Raw genomic sequence first — 17763 nt, forward strand, 5'->3', positions numbered from 1 at the left:
TAGTTGTCTTGTTGACTGTCCAACATTCTAGATTTGTCGGAATGTTGCCTCATGATTGGATTCAGGTTAAACATTTTTGGTAAGAATATTACATAAGTGATGCTACTTCTTTTTTTTTTTTTTTTTTTTTTTGTGATACGTGGGCCTCTCACTGTTGTGGCCTCTCCCATTGCGGAGCACAGGCTCCGGACGCGCAGGCTCAGCGGCCATGGTTCACGGGCCCAGCCGCTCCGCGGCACGTGGGATCTTCCCGGACCGGGGCATGAACCTGTGTCCCTTGCATCGGCAGGCGGACTCTCAACTGCTGCGCCACCAGGGAAGCCCCCATCATTCTTTTTGACATGACATATCCCAAATTTGGAGAGCAGGAGCCCTTACAGCCGTTACAGCTGCATCTTTGGGCAAGTTCCCCATACTCCATGAGTACCTCCTTGCTTTCCAGCACAGTGTAGTCTGAGCTCATCTTGTACCTTCTCCATTCCAGACCTGGAATCAGCTATTTCTCCAAGGAATGGGAGCCTATATATATTAAAGTGACCAAGGTATAAACCTCTGTATAGGAGGAGACAAAACATGAAATGATACAGTGTGGGCATTTAAATACTTGGAAGGGAATAGACCACTGAATATCAGCTAGCGTGAAGAAAAATAACCAAGATACTTGTAAGCTGGGGATGGAGTACTGGCCTGGAAGTAGGGAGACCTCGACTTGGATCCTGACTCTGTGTGTGATTTGGGATGAAGTACTTAATCTCTTCTGGTGTCACTTGCTCCACTGTGTTTAATTTGGGGACTGGGCTAGACAGTACTGAAACCCTTTCTATGCTCCAAAATTTGATGTCCTGAAGAGTTTGACAATACATAGTTATAAGAAGGGTTTTGAGCCCATAGAGGGGATTGTTCCTGTAAGATTTCAAGGGCAGAAACTTCACCTTTTAGCTTTTTCTCCTCTTGATCTAACAAAACTCATTGTAAATGTGCTCAATCAATGTTTTTGGTGGTGATGATCTTTCCTGAAGCTAGAATGAAACAAACAGACTGAACTGCCAAGATTTAGGTAAACCATAAAAAAAAAAAACAAAAAAACTATGTTAAAGTGAGAGTTTAAGCATTGGGATGTTTACAAAGGGAGGTTTTAATCTTTAAAGTAAGAGGGTCCTACCTGCCTAAACCTGGCCCTTCCTGATGGTTAGCAAATGGACTCAATGAGTGCTCAGTGCTTTTCCTGGCCCTCGAGTTCTCTTCTTCCCAAACTTAAGATGTTTTGCAGCATTTTCTCTTTTATTAGGAAACTCCAAACTACACCAAGAAAAATTTTTTTCTAACACTCCTTAAAGTCAGAAACTGTATTTAAAAAATAATTCTCCTCTGCTTTAATAAATGGACTAGAAAGCTTAAATGGACTTTCTTTCCGTTTGCAGTGACAGAAGCACTTATCTCTCACCCCAAGTGGATGTCCTATGTAATTGAATGTGAAGTAATTCCAAAGTTGCATCAAAATCTTTTCAGAGTGTTACTATGACAATCAGACTTCTTTTTTAAAAACCACTTCAATGCAAACTCTCCATCATCCCACTGTCCATTCAGTACAATTTCATCGCATGAAGTAAGCTTAGCTTTTCAGAAAGCTTAGGGGCAGGAGGGGGAGTCATTATGCACTCACATTAGCTGCTTCTTCCACACACCCATTCTTCTCCGAGTGGTAACAGGCAGTCCACTCATCTTTATCACCATCTCAGAATGTTGGTTGTTAAAGGCTCTGCCTTCCTAAGACTGGGAATTAGGACAGAAGCCTAAAAGAGAACACACTGAGGAAATAAAGTCACTGACAGCTCTTCCTGCTTATTGATACCTTTCCTGCATGGACTCTGGCAAAAGCAAGAACCTGGGCAGAGATTCTCAGAGGGGAAGGAGGAGGGAAGGAGCCTTATCAATATCTCGAAGGCCTGGGAAACTTTGGAAAAGCATATTACCATTTCTTTCATTGGTTTGGGCCCCAGGCTGATCTTGACATTTCTATTCATGTTAACAGAGGGTGTGAGATCTTTATGTTTATCAAGTGGGGCATGTCTTAAAAATGGTTGAAATACACTGGGCAAGTGAAGGCTTTACCGGCCATTTCCTGTTTTAGAGGTTTTGGAGAATCAACTTTGTGGTCTGCAAGTGACCTTCACACGTGAGTGTTGTTTATTTCTATCTTTTGATTCAGTGGTTTTGAGACCTCAATAAAACTTTAGGGGCCCAGAAATCATTTTGTTCAAAGTTCTCCTTTGGTAACTTGAGGAGTTGAAGGGACTTGCTCAACTAGTCCCAGGGCAGAGGCAGGATTAAAAGCCAGGTTCCCTAATTCCTCATCCTACACCCTTCATCCTTTACAACTTCATATATATACAACTGCTGCCTTCCCTGACCCTCCTTGGCTTTGTGCCAGAAGCAGCATATTCTATTGCCTGCAGTTTTCCTTAAATAGCTCAGTAAAACTGAAAACTCCACAAGGGCAGGAGAGTTTGTCTCTTGTGTGCATTGGTATATCTCAGCTCTAAAAAATGCCTGACACATAGTAGGGCCAAATAAATACTGATGAGTAAATTTTATGTGTGTGTGTGTGTTTGTTTCCCATAGTCATAGTAAAGGCAAAGCCTTTCACAATCAGAATTCTGAGACTGGGATAAGGATGGCTTGACTGCCTTCTACATCTTCAAGGATATACGTATGTATATTTACATACATATTCATTTAAATCTATACCCTGGAGCGGTGTTCTCAACGCTGGGTGGAAATTAGAATCAACTGGAGAGTTGTTTTTTTTTTCCAAGATAATACCTGGATATTAAAGCAAAGATTCAGATTTCATTCACCTGGGTTGAGGTCAGGGCATCAGCACCTTTTAAAAGCTTCACAGACGATTCTAAGATACACCCAGCCTTGGAATCACGCCCTAGGAAAGGGCACTTCTGAGGTGCCCTAACTGGGAGGTTACACTTGCTGTGGTTAGTTGGCGTTTGAAAGATGCTAATAAGTTGCTCACACTCCAGAGTAGGTCACCCACTTTAACTATCTTTACCTCTAATTAGTATTAGCAGATTATTTGTTATTTAAGAAAGGAGGATTCAAGATATGAGGTTTGGCTAGAAAAGAATGTAAGACTCCTGCCAGTTGTCAACTAAATATTTAGCCTCACTATGTGTCAGGCACTTTGCTGTGCCCTTTAGAGTCCTAGGCCTATATTCAGTAATAGGAATTGGTCAGATCTTGTGTTGGGTCATCCACGAAAGGTTCTGTCATCTGATTAGACTAGAAAGTTAGCTGAAATCTACTGCTAGAATGCTTTCATTTGCCTCAAGTAAACTTTTTGCGCCGGGCACTGTCTTAGGATCTAAATGGCCAGGGGCTGCTTCATTGAGTTTACAGAACAGTCACGTGGCTGTGTGTACCTGTTGGCTGACATGAATCCATATGTGTGGTAGAATTTGGCTGGAGACACAATTTACATAATTTACAACAAGGCACCTGCTGCTGTAAGGTGTGGAAGAGAGACCTACAGCCTTCACCTACATCTACCAAAGGAGGCCGCCGATATCTGCAAAAAGGCAGCTTGTACTGGGTTGCTCACAGCAATGTGCATGCACTTTCTATACAGAGCCCTGGATACAGGAGGACTTTGGTCTTGACTCTGTCCCTTTTTTTTTTTTTTTTTTTTTTTTTTGCGGTACGCTCACTGTTGTGGCCTCTCCCGTTGTGGAGCACAGGCTCCGGACGCGCAGGCTCAGCCGCCATGGCTCACGGGCCCAGCCGCTCTGCAGCATGTGGGATCTTCCCGGCCCGGGGCACGAACCCGTGTCCCCTGCATCAGCAGGTGGACTCTCAACCACTGCGCCACCAGGGAAGCCCTTGACTCTGTCCTTTGAGAGAAGATAAAGGCAGATGCCACAACCCTGCTCAAAATGTCTCAGTACGTGCGGCTTTTCAAATGCAGGTGATGCCATCCCTGGTTGGCAGGGGAGGGGAAACAACCTTGAACCTCATTTGCTTCAGCCTTATGACCTCCCTTTGGTATTTCTGACTGTGTAACTGAGCCTTGGCTTCCCTGTAGGGATACTTGGGTTCCTAGTTGCACAAAGTCAGCTATTTCACTGAGCCAACAGTGGTGAGTAGCAGCTGGGACTGGGAAGGCAATTAGGAGGGACGGCAAAATGAGCAATTACAGGTGCAACAGCAGAACAATGTGGCTTCCAAGTCAGAATCTGGCTACAGTCCCCCAAGTCCTTCCTTTTAGTATCAAGGTGGGTGCTCTAAGGGCAAGGAGTATTAATAACAATAACATTTTTGTGCTATGAAATACTTTGGATTGTAGCAAATAAAAGGACCATTTTGAAACACAGCCTGAATGTCCATAAATAGGAACATGGTTAAATAAGCAACGGTATGTCCACACAGAGAAATCCGTATAGTTGTTGAAGATAATGAAACAGACCTAACTGTGCTGTTAGAAGATGATCTCTAAGACAAGGATCAAGTGAAACAAATCAAGTACCGAATCAACACTCAGCAAGATTGCAATTAAGCAACTTTCTCTCTGTGTTGTTTTAATTTTCAACAACATATTTATATATTACTTACACAGTCAAGAAAATATAGTAAAAAGTCTGAGTAGAAGTATAATATCCTAAAATTTGGAAAGACAAAATTGTCTTTGGAGCTGAGCTGTGGCCCACGAACCCTGGTGGTGTCTGGGCATGTCTCTCAAACCCTGGGGGACAGCAATAGGTGCTTTAGGCCCTGCTTCTCTGCCTCTCACTTTCCTCACCTGTAAACAGGGTTATAAGTCTGGTCTTGTTGAAATGCATAAATCCTGAGGGGAGGGGAAAGGTTCGTCAGGTAACTCTGGCCAAGCTCAGGACTATTCCCCTGCTCATTCCAGCCATAGATAGTTGACACTGGGTTGCTAAATCATTCTAGAACCAACTTGCAGGTCTGTTGTCTTAATTCATCTTGGTAAGGAAAGGTTATGCCTAGTTTGAGGTTATGATCAAGCCAAATATACAAATTTCAGAACTTATCCCACTAGGGGAACTTTTATGGGAGGGACGCTCCTGAAAAACAAGTGACAGAGAACTCTCCTCTAGTTGCAAAGTTTGGTTCTCAATTTTGATGAATAAGAATGATTTGAAAATACAGTTTTGTCTGATGTGTTGTTAGGGAGCTAAATGTATCTAGAATTTCTTTCTGAAGAGCAAAATCCTCTCATGTTTTATAATGACAAATTACGATTTTCCTCGTCTGAAGATACGCGAGGATCTGGCCAGCTGGCTCCTTCTCTAAGTTCTGCCCATTCCATCAACCCTTCCTCAAGCGTCATCCTCTGCAAAGTTTTAATACTTCTTGGACTCTCCTGCATACAACCAGTCAGGTTTGAGGGGATGATTAATTGACCAGAGGAAGGAATGGGCTTGGTGAGCCGTCCCACTCACTTTCACTTCCAGTTTTTGAGGTGATCTGAACACAGAAGAGCCCTTTAATCAGTTTTGGTTGGGCCCTGAGTGGGTCTAGGTATGAACCACCATGGGAAATCTGCTCTGGCCTCAGTGATTCTCTGCTTCTGATGGATGGAATCCAAACTCTTCAGCCTAGCATCCACCAACTGGCTGTGTGTCTGCAGCCAGTGACAACACATTTCTGTGCATCGGCATCCTCTCTGCAGAATGAAAGCACTGGTCTTGTTTGAACTCTGAGGGCACTAACAGCTCTGGGATTCTATATCCAAGATGCTAAAACAACACACAACCCTTCCCTCAAAGATATCTCCTAAGGCTCCCCTCAGTTTGGGTCAGGCCTGGAACAAAAAGGCATAACACAAATGGTAGGAAAACCTTAAATGGCCACTTCTTATTTAATGAGACCAATGAAAATGGTTATAGCTGTCTCCACCTCAAAGAAAATGCCAGGAAATTTCCTTAAGTAAAACCTTTTAGGATAGAACTTTAGGAGACCAGAATAGATAACAGGAGTTATTGCGAGGGTCCCTCTTTGCCAGCACTTTGGTTTTGGGGTGTGTGTGTCAATGTCTCATTCTGAAAGTTCCAGAAAAAACATCAGTTCAAGGGGGAAGAGATTGGCAGCCATGTTTGTTGTGTGGGCACGTTTAAGGGAGTGATAAACACAGGTCAACATAACATCCTAATGAACACACTTGTTCCATTCAGACTCTCACTCCCCCACTCCTTTCTTTTGTTAGACCTTCGCGGTCTCCTAGGAGTTTCGACTCGCCCAGGAAACAACAAGAGTCGGAAGCCGATGCAAAACGCAAGAGGTTTATTGAAGGCCGGTGCACCGGGGTTCCTTGATCCTCACGCAGGAGGTCGAAGAAGGAACCCCGGTTGGGCGCGAATATGTCAGTTTTATAGGTTCCCACTTCCCCGTATGTAAATTATAGATTTGGTTGTGTTTTCCTGCTGATTGGTCCCGGTTTAGGCTCGGACCAGAGAGGGAACTTGTCCCCAGCTTCCTGATTGGTCTTTGACAGACACCTTTTTTACATTTTGTTTATCTCCCTCCTTCTCGGAAGGGGGCCGGACATCCTGGAAATTCACCCATTGTCTAAGAAGCCCCTATTGTCTGGAGAGTTCTTAATCATTAGCTGGAACAATGTCCCTCGAGTCCCACACTTTTACTAAGAAAAATTAGGTTTTAAATGGCTTTGGAGATAGTAATCTCAGTTTCTCCTTGAACTGTAAAGAGACCTAAGTATTTTCACATAATTAAACACCTCAGAGATGAGAAGCCAGAAACAGAGGTCTTTTCACCCCATCCCCAAGCAAAGCTCTTTGCTCCTCTTGCAACCTGTCTCAAGCATTCATGCATCAGAATTACCTGAGTAATTTGAAAAATACAGATTCTTAGGACTCACCATAAATCAACTCAGAATGCCTGAGGTGGGGCCCAGGGATATGCATTTATTATTATTATTTTTTACTTACTAATTAACTTTATTTTTTTTCCAGGAATTTTAAATTTCCTTTTTTTTTTCACCACAACTCACCCACACACACTGTATTTTATTTTTACAAGACAAACAAACTGACACCACGCATTGTAAATGGATGACCGCAACAAAAGCAACAATGATTGCAATTACCAAACACGAAACACACTCATACTATGTCATAATAGTGACATTCAGTCCAGTAATCCTCCACTGTAACAGCTCCTTTACTTTGCAGTGAAAATTGATTTGTATATTTTTTGCCTCTGAGTCCTTGTGGGATTTTTTTTTTTTAAAACGGAGAGTCACAAAAATTATAATCATCCTCATCAGTTCACTCAGCCCCATATAATTAATTTTTTTTATCTTGATCTTTTGTTAGCACTTTTATGAATTCATCAGTTTTCCATTGACCAGCTCCCACAGGTTAGTCTTTTATCCACAGCACCTGAGCACTCTGGCTCTATGACCTAATCAAGGTTATATTGTTACTAATAACCGGTCTCATATAACCTATCTTGGGACATTTTGGAAACTTTTTGAATAAAAATTGCTCCAGTAAGCATGCTGTTTAAGAAGACAGTAAGCATGTCATGTGCTAATTATGGCCTGTGACACCATAAAATAAAAGTGCATTACTGAATGCTTTCAATTTCTTATAATGATGGGAAGGTGGCATGTCATGGGGCCTTTTTAGCCCCAGACATCACTCCAGAGAATTCCAAACAGATATAGACAAGGGCAATTAGGACCCGGATCCTTTCCTCTCAGGCTGTTTACCCATGGGAATAGGATGTCCTGAAGCAACACTTCCCTCAAGTGACGTGTCGATAAGTCTGGTTATCAGAAAGATATTATTGGTGGTGTGATACGCAGGGCATTTACATTTTCTTGATAGGGTTAGTCATATGAAAGCTGACAAAGAAGGAAAAGGAGCAGTGGTGTGGTGCAATGTCAACAGACAGCTGTCCCCTGGCTTCCCGATAAATAGGATGACTTGCATTGCTGAGCGGTGTGGTCACTGCCAAAGGAATGGCCCTCTCACATTTCTTCCTGATTCACATATTCAGTGGGGTTACTTGTCATCCCCTCCCTCTCCTGCTTCCCAGACACTGAGTCTGGAATGAAACTTCACCTGCCTCTGAGCTGGCCCCGGGTGGGGGCAGGGGTGTTACTTGGGTTCCCAGGTTGGAAGATTAGCTCACCCGGCCCTAGCTATATAAGCTGATCAGAGCAAGGGGGCTCCCCAGGGCCGACTCAACGTTTCAACCCCCAGGAGGAAAACAGACAGAGGAACTTTAGGTCAACATGATGGTTCTGAAAGTAGAAGAGCTGGTATGTAAAGGACATTATTTCTACGAAGTGAAAAATGGGGCAGCCTTGATTTTTATTTGAAAATTGAAATGCCCTTTTCTTTCTTGCATAATGTGCTGGTACTCTGAAAATGTCATATATGGAAAATGGTTGGTTTATGTGATGAAATAAGTGAAACTGGAAAAAGAGAGCTGGCAGTAATGAATTCTCTACATATTTCCTATCTATTATCTTCTCCTTTGCTTTTATTACTAAAGTGTGTAATCATGTATAGTTATCAAAATGCCTTAGGGGAGAAGTTCTATTGCAGGAATATATGTCTGGAAACTATAACTCAAGGCAAGGGATCATCAACCTAAAATGAAAGAATTTTAAATAATCGGTGGGGATGCGGAGGACAGATTGTGATTTTCCTAGGAGAAATGTGATTAAGTAGATTAAAAGTAGATTTAAACATTTCAACCTAACCTAAACCTTGATTTAACCAAGAGAGGGGGACAAGCATCTGAAGGTTATCCTGGAACACTGCAGCAACTCGTTGCTGCCTGAGATAGGAGAATGTGCTGCAATGGAGGCCACTGTCAGCAGGGAGGGAGGGGATGTGATTTTCCTAGGAGAAATGTGATTAAGTAGATTAAAAGTAGATTTAAACATTTCAACCTAACCTAAACCTTGATTTAACCAAGAGAGGGGGACAAGCATCTGAAGGTTATCCTGGAACACTGCAGCAACTCGTTGCTGCCTGAGATAGGAGAATGTGCTGCAATGGAGGCCACTGTCAGCAGGGAGGGAGGGCTGGGGGCTGCCTGCAGCATCTTCTGTGGAGAATGACCCCAGGACAGGCCTGCTACTTCTGACCCTGCCATCTTCCCTTGTAGGTTACAGGGAAGAAGAATGGCAGTGGGGACGCTGGGGAGTTCCTTCCTGAGGATTTCAGAGATGGAGAGTATGAAGCTGCTGTCACTTTAGAGAAGCAAGACGACCTGAAAACACTTCCAGCCCACTTTGTGAGCCTGCGAGAGCAACAGTGGAAAACTGAGAAACAGCGAGAGGCAGAGGTAAGACCCTTCCATGAAATTCATGCGTGGGAGGTTGGGGACAGGGCAGAGGATGGAGATGCCAGACAGGAAGGAGAAGAGAGAGAAACCAAACAAATGCAACCATTCCAAAGATGTTTCTTTACCAGATTCTAACCTATAAAGAGGCAACTTCTATGGGACAGGTTGCAGAAAATAATTCTTTGGCAAGACTATGACCTCTGGATTCCAAATCAGTCACTGTATGTTCTGTGACTGTGTTTTGATTGAAAGACTTGGAAAGAGCAATGTGTCCAGTGAATTTCTGATGTCTTACACTGTCTGGTTAATCCCAAACAAGGGAGCCTTCTTTTTCTTAGTAATGTGGTTTGTGGTCCAAGGATCATTGTTTGACTGTGGCCGCTTTCTGTGTTGACAAAATGTGTTGCTGGGTGAATTTTCATTACTTACTAACCACAGATAAAACATGCATTTGTTAGCTGTAGTCCAGGATAGTCTATTTCATGAGCCCTGCTTAGTGGGCCACCTGAAAGACAATGGCATTGAAATTTTAGAGCTTAAAACTTATTAGTGGAGTCTTCTGGGTAAAAAAAAAAAAAAAATTCATGAGCATGATACAAAATTCTACAGAAATCTGGGGTTTGTTTATGGAAATAATTACAAAATCATCACTTAGAGACTAGATCCTATCTCCAGTGAAAAGCTGATGCTATGAGAAAGGAAAGTGAAGATGAAGGCAATTAGCGGAAAAATTTGACCCCTAAGTACTTGAATAAGAAATCACTAAATCCAAGTCAAAGACTTATTATAAATTTTTTATCTTTTTGCGCAAACTGTTCACGTACTTAGCTCAGACCTTGCAGATTCTGTTTTGACACAACCAGAATGCTTGTCAGTAGAACTCACTGTATTTTGAAACATGGATTTCTTTTTTAGCTCAAGAAGAAAAAACTAGAACAAAGATCAAAGCTTGAAAATTTAGAAGACCTTGAAATCATCATTCAACTGAAGAAAAGGAAAAAATACAGGAAAACTAAAGTTCCAGTTGTGAAGGAACCTGAACCCGAAATCATCGTAAGGGCTGCTTGGTTTTGCAGTATTACACCTCGGCATTAGGCTACAGGGGAATAAATATCTGTGGAGGGTGTGATTGAATGTTGGAAAACCCATGGTAACTCTCACACTGTTTTTTCGGCTTTAGACAGAACCTGTGGATGTGCCTAGTTTTCTGAAGGCTGCCCTGGAGAATAAACTGCCAGTAGTAGAAAAATTCTTGTCAGACAAGAACAATCCAGATGTCTGTGATGAGGTAAGGCTTATACAAAGCACTGCAAAATCCAGCTCATTAATTTCGTGTTTCTTATGCTTTGCTGCAGCCTTGCTAATCTAGTGCCAAAAATCAATCCACCTGAAACAGTCTCCCCAGCTGTTGCCACATATGCCAATAGCATAACAGGGGAGTGCAGTGGTCCAGAAAAAGAAAATGCTGGATTAGTGCTAGGGATTGCATTATTTTTTGCACTCTAATATACTTCTGACTGCTTTTTCAGCTTGTCTTTAATTTTTAGATCTTTGGGATAGACTCTTAATATGGCAGGACCAACGAGTCACCAATGGAGAAATATATTATTAGCATTATCTTTGATTGGACTCAAATACATCAGCTCCACACAGGGAATCTGTAGACTGGAGTTCAAGTGCTAGCTCTATCACTACTGGCCTATTGGATTTTTAGCAGCCAATCTGCATTTTCTGGACCTCAGTTTCCTTATCTGAAAATAGAGGGCATTGGAGTGAAATGCCTAAAAGGTGTTCCAGCACGGTCTATTAATCCATTTATATGAAGCCATTTACCAGAAATCACTAACCCTTTTTGTATCCTTTCCCCCATGAATTGGAATAAGGAATCATTTCTGAAGTTGAATGAAAAATGTCTCCCATTTTCTTAAAAATGAATTGAATGCTTTTTGATATTCAACCTATCAACTGTCCCAGATGGAAGAAAACAGCCTGAACTGCATGGCAAATACTACAGACACCATGAAGGCACAAAATACAAGAAAGGGAAATGTCAGCATTTAGGTAGTTTTGAATCTTTAAGCCCATGTGCCTCGATGTAGACCTCGAAGCACTTAGAAATGTATGTTGCAGGAGGCGCAAATCTCAGTTGCAGAATAATTGTTGTAGACAACGAGTTTAGTAAATTTGACATTTCTAATTCATAAAGAAGCACTCAAGTTTCTATCAGCTAGGTCATCAGAGTCCCCAGCTTCATACTTCTTAGAAAGGATTTATGCTCATTTTTATATGCATCGCTCCCTCTCTCTTTCTTAAATCTCTATTTTGACAGTATAAACGGACAGCTCTTCATAGAGCATGCTTAGAAGGACATTTGGCAATTGTGGAGAAGTTAATAGAAGCTGGAGCCCAGATTGAATTCCGTGATATGGTAAATATATTTCTTTGTTTGGAAGTGAGCCAAAGTAAGTAGACTATATGAAACTTGAGAAAACCTACAATGGAAAAGGGGGCTGACTGTATTGAAAATTGATCTGCAAGAACTAGGCAGAAGCTCGTTTCTCCGCACAAAGGGAAGTTGGGAGATGGGACTAGGTCATGTGGGAAGCATTGTCTACACATACTGAAAGGAGAGGAGTGTTCCAGGGAAACGAAGGAAGTGAGAGCTGCTGGACAGAATTCAATAACCTCATCGAAGACTTGGGTCATTATCACGTCAGTAGCCTTACTGAGAAGTAACGCAGTCAACACTTGCCTTTCAGCCTCCATGTCCTTCCACCATATGTGGCCGCCTGCTCCTGGCCCCTTGGCTGCCAACAGCATCTCAGAATTCTCTAGCTGCACACCTTATATGATAGATGCTGATTGCCATCTGTGAGATTTGGGGCTAGACTGCATACAAAATGAATTTCATCTACGGAAAGTAGCTGCTATTCAGACCTCAGTAATTCAACCACTGTGATTTCTACACAGACCGGTACACAGCATATTTTACGACCTGAAGATTGAGCTGGGAAAATGCTTTATTTAAATACAGCTCAATTTGACTTTTCAGCAAAGTGGAAAAGGGACTGGAAAAGTCCAAAGGAACTGGCCAAAATTGAACCCAAAAGACGTACACACAGAAAAACAAGAAAAGAAACAAAATATAAAGTTTGTATAGAAAGACACAAAAATTCACGAGCATGGGATTTGGAGGGCCAGGGATATACCAGACTCACTCCTATGAGTAAGCGCAGTGACCACGAGTGATGATGGTCAAGGTACAGAGGGTGTGCTGGCACAAATGGCAGGAGAGAACCAGCAAGGGATGAGGAAAAAACAACAGGGACAAGGGAGAGGTGTCAGATCCAGATGAACATCTTTTGGAAGGGACTACTTTTATTCTGCCAGAATTTTAAAATACATTTGTCTAGAACTTTTGAGTCTACCTGGCAAAAGCGGTTAAAAGTTCCAGGCAGACTGTGGGTTAGAATATCTCTTCTGCCACTTACTAGCTGTGTTTCCTTGGGCAAGAAACTTGAATATTTCGGAGCCTTGTTTTTCTCATCTGCAAAACGAGCACAGAATACCCACTTCATAATGTTGCTGGGAGCATCATTGTGTCTGAAGTACGCAGCACTATGTTGGCACGAGGAAATTCCCAATAAATTGCAGCTCTTATCCTCTTTTAAAAAGATTTATTAGGTTTATTAAGAACCTCCTAACGATGCAAACACGCACATAGATACATACACAGGAGCGCATACACTCACATTCACACACTTAAGAGTTTAGCCAAAACACTAGGCAAGAGCCTTCGACTACAATAGTTACAACTGGCAACCTAGACGAGGACAGCCCAGTGTCACCCACGGATGCCCTAGCAAACCTGGCGTTCCCGGGCTTTAGAAACGAAGTACTAATTCCTCTGTCTAGGTTCTTCTTTCACTAACTCCTGTCCTTTTACCTTCCCGGTATAGCTTGAATCCACAGCCATTCACTGGGCAAGCCGCGGAGGAAACCTGGATGTCTTAAAACTGTTGCTGAACAAAGGAGCAAAAATCAGTGCGCGGGATAAGGTATTTCTCCTCCTCCTGTCCCCCTCCTTCTTCCCCTCCTCCACCCTGTCCCTCCTCCACTTCTCCCCTTCACACATGCCTTGGGGTCTGGGCAGCCTTTGTCCTCAAGCCCAGGGACACAGCAGGCTCTTGCATTTTGCAGTTGCTCAGCACGGCGCTGCACGTGGCGGTGAGGACCGGCCACTACGAGTGCGCAGAGCATATCATCGCCTGCGAGGCGGAACTCAACGCCAAGGACCGAGTGAGTAGCCCGGCAGAGTTTGGCCTCCTAAAGCTTCACTCATTTACATATTTGGAATAACTGCCCCAGCCGGGCACCCTTGCGGGACCCACTTCCTGGCCTCAGGCCCACCTTGTCTGTTCACTCTGCTTCTCTAGGAAGGAGATACCCCCCTGCATGACGCCGTGAGGCTGAACCGGTACAAGATGATCAGACTCCTGATCATGTATGGCGCCGACCTCAACATCAAGAACTGTGTAAGTGCTCAAGCAAGGGGCCCTGCTTGCCAGCTTTCTAACGAACAGAAATATGGCTCACATACTTGAAAAGATTCTTACAACGGTAGTGTTGATATTTCAGGGGTCTCTTGATGGTTTAAATGCCCCTGGTCATTCCCATAAGGACATTGCTGAGTTTGGCAAGGACTCAGATCACCTGGTCAGAGATGGGGAAGCCATCGTGACTGCTATGACCTCGGTGCCTAATATAGCCTGTAGTAATTCTTTAAAAATTTGGCCTTGAAGATAAAAGATGGCCAAACCGCCCACGCTTACAGACATAAGCAGAGTCTGCCTTGGCCATCCCTGGCTGAGCCAGGTTTGGGGTAGTCAGGAATAAAGACACCCACCATTGCTGAAGTTGTCAAAAATTCCACAGTGGTCAATGCAACCAAGGGCCAAGGAACTCAAATTAATCAACATCTAATCCAAGTAATTCTGAATAGTCCTCCCCTCCTTACAGCAGCATGACAGGTTACCACTTTTTCCAGGGGGAGCCATACTTTTGCCTTTTTTTTTTTTCTTTTTTTTTTTTGCGGTATGCGGGCCTCTCACTGTTGCAGGCTCACGCCACCAGGGAAGCCCCATTGCCTATATTTTTGAGATAATTTCTGTTCATTCTCCTCTTTGGTTTATCTGCACATCCCTCAAAATACTTTCCTGTATTTAGGCCCTGAAAATGCTTGTATAAGTCCCCTTTATAAGTACGTATTAATTAAGCTTCATCTGTAAGCCAGGGAATGTAACCAAATTTTCCTCATGGTCCCAATTCCCACTCAAGCATCATCTAAGCTTTAAAAATATCACTGGGAGGGGGCTTCCCTGGTGGCGCAGTGGTTGAGAGTCCACCTGCCAATTCAGGGGACACGGGTTCGTGCCCCGGTCTGGGAAGATCCCACATGCCGTGGAGTGGCTGGATCCGTGAGCCATGGCCGCTGAGCCTGCGCGTCCGGAGCCTGTGCTCCGCAACGGGAGAGGCCACAACAGTGAGAGGCCCGCGTACCGCAAAAAAATAAATAAATAAATAAATAATTTAAACTATCAGAAAGAGTAGATTTAATGAAATCCCCAAGGCTGCAGAAAATATGATTTTTTTTCAGGCAGTGAGAGACACTACCTGCAGAGATAAATAGCGTACAGATTTGGGGAGACTGTGTAAGTAGCCAGGGAATCACGAGATAAATTTCAATACAGAGGAGTTCGATGAATTCATGAAAGAATAGCTCCAAATATACAAATAGTGCTCAGGGCTCTGAATTATCAGTAAGACCCCAGCATAAAGGTTCTGGAACTGTTAATGTCACTGACCCAATGGATGGATGTTCCCAGAAAAGACCACTAAGCTATTGGACACCATCTTGAAGGGAACTGGAAACAATACATTACTGTATTGTTGTCCAAAACTCTGTCTTCGTGTTTGCTGATGAGTGTCCCTCAAGGTGCGATGCTACAAGGTGAGAAGGTCCAGAATGAAGGTTGCAGGGCCACTAACTCAAATCCGCACAGGTTCCAGGCAGATGGCATAGATGACTTACATGGTGGCTGCTGGTGCCATGCACACAGCTTACTTAAAGGTAGCAGCCCTTCCCCAACTCAGCCCATTGCTGCTCCGTGAAACCACGGGAATTGTGCGGCCAGGTCTCCCAGTTTTTTCACAGAGATCACAAATTCAGCTGGGAAATCTCTTAATTTCCAACTGTTGCCAATTAATTCCAGGTTTAAAAAAAATCTGAGCTCTGTTTGGGCCAAAACAGGTCTCTAGCTTTATTTGCATCTCAAAGCTGCCAGTCTGCAGTCTCTGGGATAAAGAGAGACTTCTGAATGAATAGAGATGGAAAATTTTAGGACTTCTCAAATTTAAAGACAAGAGTTGAGAGATGACACAGTTTTAATTGTTGTAAATATCTTGAGATGTATGCTTAAGGTAAAAAATGTTTGGTCTCAAAAGTTATTTATTCATACATCATTGATATCATCTCCAAGAAAAATAACTTTCCTGGGAGAGACCAATGTAAGTTCTGAGCAGCTGTGAAAAATCTACCCCTTGGAGTGGTACTTGTGTACTTAGGCCAAGGTGTTGAAGCAGCTCATTCTCCTCCAGTTTTTATCAATCAGGAATCATTTTCCAAATTGATAGGAAGTGGTTCTTGTCCAAGAGGGATACTACTACCTCCCCACACCCATTTTGCAGGATACTGGGTAAGTATGGAGGCATTTTTTGAGTTTGAAAATGACTTGGCTTACTCTTGCTGTTTAGTGTCTAGGGACTGGGGATTTTTACCACCACCTGGGATATCCCACAGGAAAGAAAACCATTGCTAATCTGAAATGCCAAAAGCATTCCCGTGAGAAACAGTGAAGGGCTGGTTTGAATATAAACTGCAAATCACTCATAATGGAAAACATAAAACACTTCAATAACATACACCTATCCATTACCTCATTAAATACACACACACACACACACACACACACACACACACACACTCACGAGATGAATTTATAGACGCCTCCCCCCTGGAAGTCAAATTCCCTCCTCTATTTTGATTAGGCTGGGAAGACCCCGATAGATCTGGTGCTACAGTGGCAGAATGGAACCAAAGCAATATTTGACAGCCTCAAAGAGAACTCCTACAAAGCCTCTCGCATAGAGACATTCTGAGGAAAACGACGATAGAAGCTTCCATTGGCTGCTCTTCACCGCCCCGAAGAGCAACTCATCATGAAAACCAGCTTCTCTTTATCAACTGTTGTAAAGCGGCACCTAATTATGTTTTGAGAAAGCACAGGGACGTAGGTATTGACATTTCCCTTAGTGAAACCCACTCTATTTATTTGTATTTATTATTGTTTATTTATTTATTTACTGTGATACCACCGACATTCAGATCCTTTGTGGTCACCCATTTGGAGAACAAGCTTAGTTTCTATGGGATGCATCAGAGCCTCTTCCCATAGGTAGCCCTTAAACTGTGTTAACCAGAAGCGCTGTCAGTGCCAACTTACGTGTCACCTCGCTCATGGAAGATGTTTCTCATGGAAGATGTTTCAGGGTGTTTTTGAAAGACAAAGGGGATTATTGCAGCCTTCTTTTCTCCTGAATTTTTCATGCTGAAGTGTGAGGCCATGGAAAGCCTGTAGCGACAGGAAAGGAAACAGAATGAAAGTGATTCTGTGAGGACTGTAAAGCCCGCCATTCGACGCCTGGGCCTGGTCATTCTTACTAGGTCACACGCTGTACGTACCAAGGTAAAGAGAATGTCTTGAGTGTAAGTGGAAGGAGCGGGCCGCTGGGCCGTGCAGAACTGAATGAGTTCAAAAGAGATGAAAGTAACTGCGAATTGTAAATGTGTAAATGTATATTATGCTGTATGTATATTTTATGTTCATAATAAAAGCAAATCCTAACCCTCTTTCCTCCTTTCAGTGAGAATCATGCAAAAAGGCCATTTAGATGGGGTTTTCTTTGTCTTCCAAGCTTTTCATATTAGGAGTGTCCCGTAGAACCGCACCTCTCAGTATTTAACGTGTACACAGATCACCTGAGGATCTTGTTAAAATTCAGATTCCGATTCCTCCAGTGTGGGTGGGGCCTGAGATTCTGCACTTCCGACAAGCCCCCAGGCGATGCGGAAGTGGTGGTATAGCACAGCCACACTGAGCAGCACAGCTGTGAAAACCATAAAGATACCCAGGAGTTCAAGCTTTTTTGGCCCCAGTGATGGGGAGAAAGAGACCTCTGGTGGGCAAAATGATTACTGCAAGTTAAGGTGTTCCCTTAAGATGTTCCCCTGGGGCTTAACTAATCTGAGGATTAACAATTATTGTGCACACCCGCGGTAATGGCAAAGCC

General features: G+C 43.1%; 2 protein-coding genes across 10 annotated transcripts in view; one reads left to right on the forward strand and one right to left on the reverse strand.

Annotated features, from left to right (window-relative positions):
* The window catches only part of RPP30 (ribonuclease P/MRP subunit p30), a 225247-nt gene that overhangs the window by 164493 nt on the left and 42991 nt on the right, over positions 1-17763 (reverse strand). For all 8 annotated transcript variants that reach the window (XR_013824206.1, XR_013824207.1, XR_013824208.1 and 5 more), the window contains one exon: positions 16917-17045. The gene's annotated coding sequence lies outside the window, so the exon portion shown is untranslated. The remainder of the gene's footprint in view (positions 1-16916; positions 17046-17763) is intronic.
* Positions 5889-17038, forward strand: ANKRD1 (ankyrin repeat domain 1). 2 transcript variants are annotated; one of them, XM_079899574.1, is made up of 9 exons: positions 5889-6932; positions 9175-9354; positions 10270-10407; positions 10535-10642; positions 11684-11782; positions 13314-13412; positions 13555-13653; positions 13791-13889; positions 16462-17038. In XM_079899574.1, exons 1-9 carry the CDS (start codon positions 6924-6926, stop codon positions 16570-16572), a joined length of 942 nt encoding a protein of 313 aa, XP_079755700.1. In that variant the 5' UTR covers positions 5889-6923; the 3' UTR covers positions 16573-17038. The 2 variants fall into 2 exon arrangements, with proteins under 2 accessions (XP_079755700.1, XP_079755699.1); XM_079899573.1 differs by lacking the exon at positions 5889-6932 and adding an exon at positions 8276-8317.

This window comes from Stenella coeruleoalba (assembly GCF_951394435.1).
Source record: "Stenella coeruleoalba genome assembly, chromosome: 16".
NCBI lineage: Eukaryota > Metazoa > Chordata > Mammalia > Artiodactyla > Delphinidae > Stenella > Stenella coeruleoalba.

Excerpts from the sequence above, each read along its gene's own strand:
- ANKRD1 (XM_079899573.1), top strand. The coding sequence starts at position 8,291 with ATGATGGTTCTGAAAGTAGAAGAGCTG. Across the intron at positions 10,408-10,534 it reads AACCTGAACCCGAAATCATC|ACAGAACCTGTGGATGTGCC; the intron begins GTAAGGGCTGCT and ends TTTCGGCTTTAG. Across the intron at positions 11,783-13,313 it reads AGATTGAATTCCGTGATATG|CTTGAATCCACAGCCATTCA; the intron begins GTAAATATATTT and ends TTCCCGGTATAG.